Source organism: Eretmochelys imbricata, chromosome 7 (genome assembly GCF_965152235.1).
Source record: "Eretmochelys imbricata isolate rEreImb1 chromosome 7, rEreImb1.hap1, whole genome shotgun sequence".
Lineage (NCBI taxonomy): Eukaryota > Metazoa > Chordata > Testudines > Cheloniidae > Eretmochelys > Eretmochelys imbricata.
In genome coordinates this window covers 75,812,320-75,820,613 of record NC_135578.1, presented here as the reverse complement: position 1 = coordinate 75,820,613, position 8,294 = coordinate 75,812,320, and the positions used below count along the sequence as shown (strand labels likewise).

At 40.4% G+C, this 8,294-nt stretch overlaps 1 protein-coding gene across 1 annotated transcript in view; it reads right to left on the bottom strand.

The window, feature by feature from the left end:
- Positions 1-6,777: 6,777 nt before the first annotated feature.
- The window catches only part of BICC1 (BicC family RNA binding protein 1), a 228,813-nt gene continuing 227,296 nt past the window's right edge, over positions 6,778-8,294 (bottom strand). The window contains exon 21 of the mRNA XM_077822492.1: positions 6,778-6,908. Coding sequence (XP_077678618.1) covers positions 6,778-6,908 — 131 coding nt within the window. The remainder of the gene's footprint in view (positions 6,909-8,294) is intronic.

Here is an 8,294-nt window from a genome sequence, read left to right as displayed (position 1 = left end):
TAAAAATAGTTTCAGCCCTAAGCAAATTCAAATAGCTACATTATAAACCCCTCATAAAAGAGAATATCCAATGGAAATGGCATGGATTAACCTTGCAGTGGTGAAAACTGCAGTGGGAATTTGTCCAGGGCTTTGCAAAATTAATTTGTTGTACAAAATTTTCCTGCCATAACACTCTGTAGTCCGCCATCTTGATGGCAAAGAAAATTTTCTGCTTGTAAAAAATCCCGACTACACATGCGCCAATTATCAGAGGCACTATACATAAAATAAAAGTGAGGCACAAAACCTTACAATTATATTTTCCAATTGTGGAAAAGTATAAATAAATGAAATGTATAGCGTTTGAGGTCCTTGTGCACATAGAACTTGGTACATTAAGCATCTATACAGCTGTTCAGAACTTAGTGACTACAAGCTTGGCAAGACAATGTATCAGATGAAAAGTACACTATGGGACAAATCCTGTTCCTACTGAAGTCTGTGGCAAAACTCACAAAAACTTCAGAGGGGAAAAGATTTCATCCAAAATGCATGTGTGAAAGATCTGTCTAAAGTACATGTAAAGAAATTAAAGTTTTGCCTATACAGGGACACTCAAGAAAATTAATCCAAATGATCTAAAAGGTGTGATTTTAAAGTGAATAAGTTTAACTGCAGTAAATCCATGTGGGACACACTTATTCAGAAGTGAAGTGGCCTTAATTTGATTTAACCTTAATTGGCTAACTTGAATTAAATTCACTTTAATTTTGAATTCACTTTAAAATGCACACATTTAGTTAATTTGGATTAATTTTCCAGTGTCCCTATGAAGACAAGCCATTAGATAATTCACTTCCCCTTATATAAACACATTTATTGTGCATCAATGCAGGACTACTGTGACCACTTACACCTAATTATTAAATCCATGAATGATGGGTGAAAATTTTGTACCTTAAAAATACAATAGCACTATGCCAATAGGTGCATACCTAAGAAAACATAAGAATGGCCAAACTTGGTCAGATCGATGGTCCATCTAAACCCAGTGTCCTGTCTCAGAACAGTGGCCAATGCCAGGTGCTTCAGAGGAAATGAACATCAAGTGATCTACACATTGCCCATCCTGGCAATCAGAAGCTGGGGACACTTCAGAGCATGGTTTTGCATACCTGCCCATCCTGGCTAATTGCCATTGATGGACCCATCCTCCATTAAATTTATCTAGTTCTTTTTCAACCTTATTGTAGTCATGGCCTTCACAACATCCTCTGGCAAGGAGTTCCACAGGTTGACTGTGCATTGTTTGAAGAAATACTTCCTTTTGTTTGTTTTAAACCTGCTGCCTATTAATTTCATTGGGTGACCCCTAGTTCTTGTGTTATGTGAAGGAATAAATAACACTTCCTTAATCACTTTCTCCACACCAGTCATGATTTTATAGACCTCTATAATATCCTCCTTTAGTCATCTCTTTTCCATGATTAAAAGTCCCAGTCTTATTAATTTCTCCTCATATGGAAGCTAATCATTTTTGTTGCCCTTCTTTGTATCTTTTCCAATTCTAATATATCTTTTCTGAGATTGGGGCGACCAGATCCGCATGCAGTATTCAAGGTGTGGGCGTACCATGGCTTTATATAAAGACATTATGATATTTTCTGTCTTATTATCTATCCCAGGAGTGGGCAAACTATGGCCTGTGGGTTGGATCCAACCCGTCAGGGCTTTGGATCCGGACCATGGGATTGCCGGCCCCGCGCCTCTGCTGGAAGAGGCCGGCACCACATCTCTGCGACCCTTGGGGGTGGGGCAGAGGGCTCCGTGCACTGCCCTCACCTCCAGTCACTGCCCCCGCAGCTCTCATTGGCCGGGAATGGGGAACAGTGACCAATGGGACCTTCAGGGGAGGTACCTGCGGAGCCCTCTGCCCCCCCCCCACCAGGGGCCACAGGGATGTGGTGCCGGCTGTGCCGTGGGGCCAGGGCAGGCAAGGAGCCTGTCTTAGACCTGCTGCCACCCTGGAGCCACTCCAGATAAGCAGCCCTGGGCTGGAGCCCACACCCCAAACTCCTCCTGCCCCCGCAACCCAACCCCCTGCCCTGAGCCCCCTGCTGCACTCCACATCCCCTCCTGCACCCCAACCCCCTGCCCTGAGCCCCCTTGTACACCCTGCACCCCTTCTGTACCCGAACCCCCTGCCCTAAGCCCCTTCCTGCACACTGCACACCCCACACTCCCTCGCACACCCCAACCCCCTGCCCTATATTCATGGGCCTGCATGCAATTTCCCCACCCAGCTGTGGCCCTCGGGCCAAAAAGTTTGCTCACCCCTGATCTATCCCTTTCTTAATGATTCACAACATTGTTAGCTTTTTTGATTGCCACTGCAAACTGAGAGGATATTTTCATAGAACTATCCACAGTGACTCCAAGATCTCTTTCTTGAGTGGTAACAACTAATTTAGATGCCATCATTGTATATGTATAGTTAGGATTATGTTTTCCAATGTGCATTACTTTGCATTTATCAATATTAAATTTCATCCACCATTGTGTTGCCCAGTCACCCAGTTTTCTAAGATCCTGTTGTAACTCTTCACAATTTGCTTTGGACTTAGCTATCTTGAGTGGTTTTTTATATCAGCTGCAAATTTTCCCACCTCATGGACAAGGCATGACTTGCATAATTTCTGCAATGGTAAGTTTTGTATTTTTTAAAATACATTGTAGTGACAGGTATTTCTAATGCAATAGTTTGTTCAACAGAAGGCTGGTTCTCTCTAAAGAGACAGTTTTAAAAAAAACATTAAAAAAACCAAACGAGATTTATCTGTGTTGAGGAGATCCCAATAGCAGCAGCATGGTTAAGATTGAACTGAGTTTTGAAGTTAAATGGCTTTAACCACCACTTTCGTTTTTGATAAAGACAAAAATGTTCATCACTGAATTTATACCATTTACTCTTGGGGTATGGATTTGACTATCTGAACAGTATGGAATTAATTCATTTCACATTTTTGGAGTTCAAAGCATTCCAAGAGAACCCCTTTTGAAAATTTTCCAAGGGCTGTCCGAATTTTCCGAGGGCTGTCCAACTTTTGTCCAAATTCCCCCAGCTCCACCATGGAGAAAGTCAGAAAGCTGAAGGAACATATTTATAGATGTTCACAGCATCTTATGCATGAGCTAGTTTTGAAATAGATCCAATAAGGAATTCATACAGATTTTTCATGATAAGTGTTTTGTATTTACATTATAGAAACTGATGATAAAAATATTCATCACAGAAGGAAGGTTTTACATATTTAATATATTATGGCCCATGTCCTGGATTATTTCTTGAGCAGAGAGCACTGGAAGCACCTCCACAAGGGAATCCCAAGTTCTATTATGTAGGCACCTTTACAAAAGTTTTACTCATTGAGAACATTAAGCATATATATGCACATATACACACAATTTATGTATCTCTACACATAAATATATGTGACCTCTTACACCTATTTTAGAAAATACCACTGAGGGGTATTAATATAATATCTGAAAGGTGTTGACTTTACTGTACTAAAACCATATCCAGGGGTCAAGGATTCAAAGAAATTAGATGAGGAATAGAAGGTTAAATTAACTCCGATGTGTAAGGTGTGCAGAAGATTCTGTACGACTAGCAACCCACAGTAGGGCTGCATCATGCCTGGGCACTGGGGGCCTGTGCATTCTGCAGAGGGTGTCGTTGGGATTTATACATAGGTTATTAAAACATATCTAAAATAATATTACATATTATAATAATGCTATTAGTATGTGCCTCATGGCTAATTTATCTTAATATAATTAAACAATTCAAAAGACAAGAGCAACCCTAGTCAGGACTGCGGTGCAGTCAGTAATCTGTTCCACGCTTGTCTAATCTGAGCCAGGGCTTAGATGCACCCCGGTGTACTAACACGTTGCAGAATATGGGGAGAACAGTTTTGGTGTTTCGTTAACACGCAACCACATCTGGACCTGGGTCAAAATAAAAACTATTTAACTTACCAAACAGAATACCAAGGGGTTACATACATTTATTTTTTTCCATATAACAACTGATTAGTTTTGAAAAAATTCCCATTTTTAATATTTTTAATTCCACCTTTCATTTTAAAAAATCACTAAAAGGACAACCCACAAAAATACAATCTGTATCTGCTCTATATTTACAGATAACTGGTCACTATTAAGGCACAGCTTTAAAACTAACATTTTAATCTAGCAAGTCAAATATTTTGTGCATAATACAACACTGACAACACTGTATATTGCATTGTCATATTCCCTTCATGGAATTAAAAGAAGTGAGAAAAATGTTTTCCAGTGTGTGTGTTTTGTGTGCAGCCCTACTGAAAATAATGTTCTTACTGGGAAATTTTTCTTCACTTTGGTAATAGATGATATAAGCACTGCTCAGCAAAAGACCACATCAACTTAATATTGTAAGAATTTCAGCTTTCAGATGTAATACTGTCAAACTGCATGTTACGTATTTATGAAAAAAATGAAAGAATGTGACGTGGAGTTTTTGCGGAAGTAAAGTGTTTGAACTTAAAAAATTACACAAACTAAGCAGGCAAATGTCTAAGTGGATTTGCTAAAGGTTTAATCTACTTTTAAAATATTATGTAAAACTAAGCACACAAGTTCATATAAGACTTGATTTTCAAACTAGGTCTTGCAAGCCCACGAGTGCTCAACTTTAAACAAGTAAGTAATCTCATGTCAATGGGACGACTCACAAGTATAAAAATAAGCAGAAGAATAATTATTCCCAGGATCAGCGCTTTATGCTTCCATAGTCGTTTGATAAAGTTGAATGTGCCTGAATTATACACACAAGTATCCAATATGTTCATAGACTTTGGGCACAACTTTGTTGCTTACAGCTCTGCGTTTGCAAACTGCATTGTCCTGCAATATTAAACACTGAAAGAGTTAGCTGCTATTTTATTTGCAGTGAAAGTTATTCCACTATACGCCATTAAGTGGATATGGCTGAACCCCATACTGAGCAGTTAATTTTTGCTAATTGCAACAGGTCGTTTTATTACTGCTTCATCATCTAAGTCCTCAAAGCAATTACCTCTTAAAAATTCCCTTTGTGTGCAAATTTCTCATAAAACTGATTTTTTTCCTCACCTCAGAAGATGTATACACAGAAAGTGTCAAAACTATTTCTCACCCCATTTTTGCATAAAAACCAACTACTGTAAATGGTTATTCTGATGCCTTCTGTTAAGAGCACTTGACACTGGTTTATGGCCATCTTAAAAGGCTTGTACACTGAACATAAATAAGACATTACAGTACAAGTAAGTCACAATATTTCCTAAGGGAATGCTTTTCAACAAATTAACGTTTGGAAACTTCATATTTCATTGCAGAAAAAGAGGCACTTTATGATTTCCTTCATTATATGAGATCCCTTCATCAATCCATAACAAGACATCTGAAAAGACACAGAAATAGTATTGCCAGACTTTCACAGTATGAGAACGCAATAGTTAGCTCTAGCCATTTATAACATGGACTCTTTGTTGAATATAACTTCTTTCAGAAATAGTTCATCTTGGAGTTTTAAATACTTCCATAGCTGACCATCACAAATCTAAATTAAACAAAAGAGATGCTATTACAGCTATTTCATGAATGTTGCTTAATTGCTGCATGCATAGTCATGTAAGTAATATGCTTCACATAATAAATGGCAACAGTGCTGTCTTGTCAAATTAGATTAGTTGTCCGTTTAATCAAACTGGTGGCCCAGAGCTCTAGTTTGATGAATGCCTTTCATTTTCTACCATAAATCTTTAGTCGATCTCAGTTTAAACTGATGCATATTGTAGGTGTATAGAATCTAAAAAGAAAAGTTTTATATAAATAAATGTCCTTTAGTGGCAGTATACTAAAAATAGCCCTTTGCTTTGAAAGAACCATTAAAATCAGTTTCAGCATTACAGGCAGCAGTTAAATATGACGACTGCAAAGGGTTAATATTGCAAGGTCCATTTTGGTCTTTCATTGCATCTGTTACAGTGAACTCGTTTCATTGTAAGGAGATCTAGGCTGCTTCATAAGGAGATAATAGGACTGGTCCACTTGCAAGTGGTTTGATTTTAGAACATTTCCTCAGATATCTATAGAAAAAAAATCTACATAAAGACTGATTCCTAGTACCATTATAGTGAGGAGACTTGAGGAGGAGGAGACTATTGCAGGATCACCTGACAAAATTTGATAAGTGCCAACACAATATTTTATATGGAAATGAAAGAGAAAATAAATTCCCACAGGATAAGAAAACAGAACATGTAAAGTGCAGAAAGACCTCAATAATTATTTTAAGCGGTACCAGAAAATTCCATCTTGATAAAACCAAAAGTTATGCTCTCTGGCATCCCAGCTCTTCATTTTTCCTTCATTCAACAAAGTAAAAATTCAGTGCATACATTATAGTTATAGGTAATAAAATACTAAACAAAGAACCCTATATTATTATTATTATTGCAAATGCTGTCCAATCTACAAGAGTAAAACATAATCCACATTTGGTGTTCTGAAAAATGACAGACAAGTGTCTTCTCTCTCTCTCTCTCTCTTTCTTTTTTTTTTGGCACAAGTACTTGTGCAGAAAAAATGCTTTGGTCCTTGATACCGAAACTCCCAAAGTGCAGAGGGTGGTGTGCAGTGAAAGCTGTCCACAGGATTGGCAAGTCCATCTTTACAATTCACTTTGTGAGCCACAATTTAGTGCTACCAGCGACCACTGACACTAGCAATGTCCGAGTGATACTGACGTGGCAGTCTTCCACTAGCTCCACCTTCCAGGAATGAGGCACGTACATTTGATGGATCAAATAGTTTTCTTCGGTTTTTATTCAGTTCTAGATGGAAAACAGCAGATTCGGATTTTAATATTTGGAGATGATTCAGGAGCAAAACTACTCTGAATAATGCAATTTCATTATTACATTAGAAGAGGGGAACCATAGCTCCAACTGAAAACTGCAAAGGGAGTTTAGAGAAGCAGACATTACCCCAGTTAGTATTTGGTCAGGACACTAAGAATGCCGTGAAATTCTATCAATAATTATTGTTCAGGCTAAACACAGGGTACTAATTGTCATAATTTTCTGCAATTCTGAATTCAACGATGGTGCCATGCTAGTGCTTTGATGCAGAGGAGGGCCATATTTATTTCCGAGCAAGTTAAGTTTGAAATTAATCCTCTTATTTGAGGGGTTTCTAGGATTAAGCATAATGCCTGAAAAGATAATGTTTTGCCAAAATCTTTTGTATACCAATTCTAAACAAAAAGGCAAAACCATCCTAAAAATGATGAAATGATCCCAGCTGGAGTGCTTGAAAAAATCCTGTTCAAAGCCTGCAAATTCTTCACAAAAAGGAATGCCTTACGAGCACATCACACACTGAGCAGCATTGTGCACAACGTTATATAATCTGATGTGACAGACCATGATGTATACTAACTATAAATAACTGAAATTGGACATAATTATTTCCCCAGAGCACATTGGTCATTTTTTAACACATTACTAATGTTTTTATAATAATGACCTGCCACCTCCAATAAAACATAGGCGTAGGGGCTGTTATTCAGATCTATGTGTAAACCTCTCAGTAGAGCAGAGATGGGCAAACTACGGCCAGCGGGACCCTCTTGCCTGGCCCCTGAGCTCCTGGCCCAGTAGACTAGTCCCCGGCCCCTCCCCTGCTGTCTCCCCTCCCCCACAGCCTCACCACTCCGTGCCACCAGCGCAATGCTCGGGGCAGTGAGCTCCTGGGGCAGCACAGCTGCAGAGCCTGGCCTGACCCGGTGCTCTGTGCTGCACGGTGCATGGCTGCCTCCAGCCACTGGTGCTCCAGGCAGCACGGTAAGGGGGCAGGGAGCGGTGGGGGTTGGATAGAGGTTGGGGAGTTCGGGGGGGACGTGGACAGGGGTCAGGGCGGTCAAAGGTGGGGAACGGGGAGGGTTGAATGGGGGTAGGGGTCCCGGGGGGGGTCAGGAAGGAAGGGGGTTTGGATGGGGCAGCAGGGGGGCAGTCAGCGACAGGGGTTCCCAGGGCAGTCAAGGGACAGGGAGAAGGGGGGGCTGAATGGGGGCAGGGGTCCTGGGGGGGCAGTCAGGAAGGAGAGGAGAGGTTGGATGGGGTGGGGGGGCAGTCAGGGGCAGGAGTCAGGGGAGGGGCCATCAGGGAACGGGGGGTTTGGATGGGGCAGGAGTCTGGTGTGTGTGTGGGGGGGGCGTG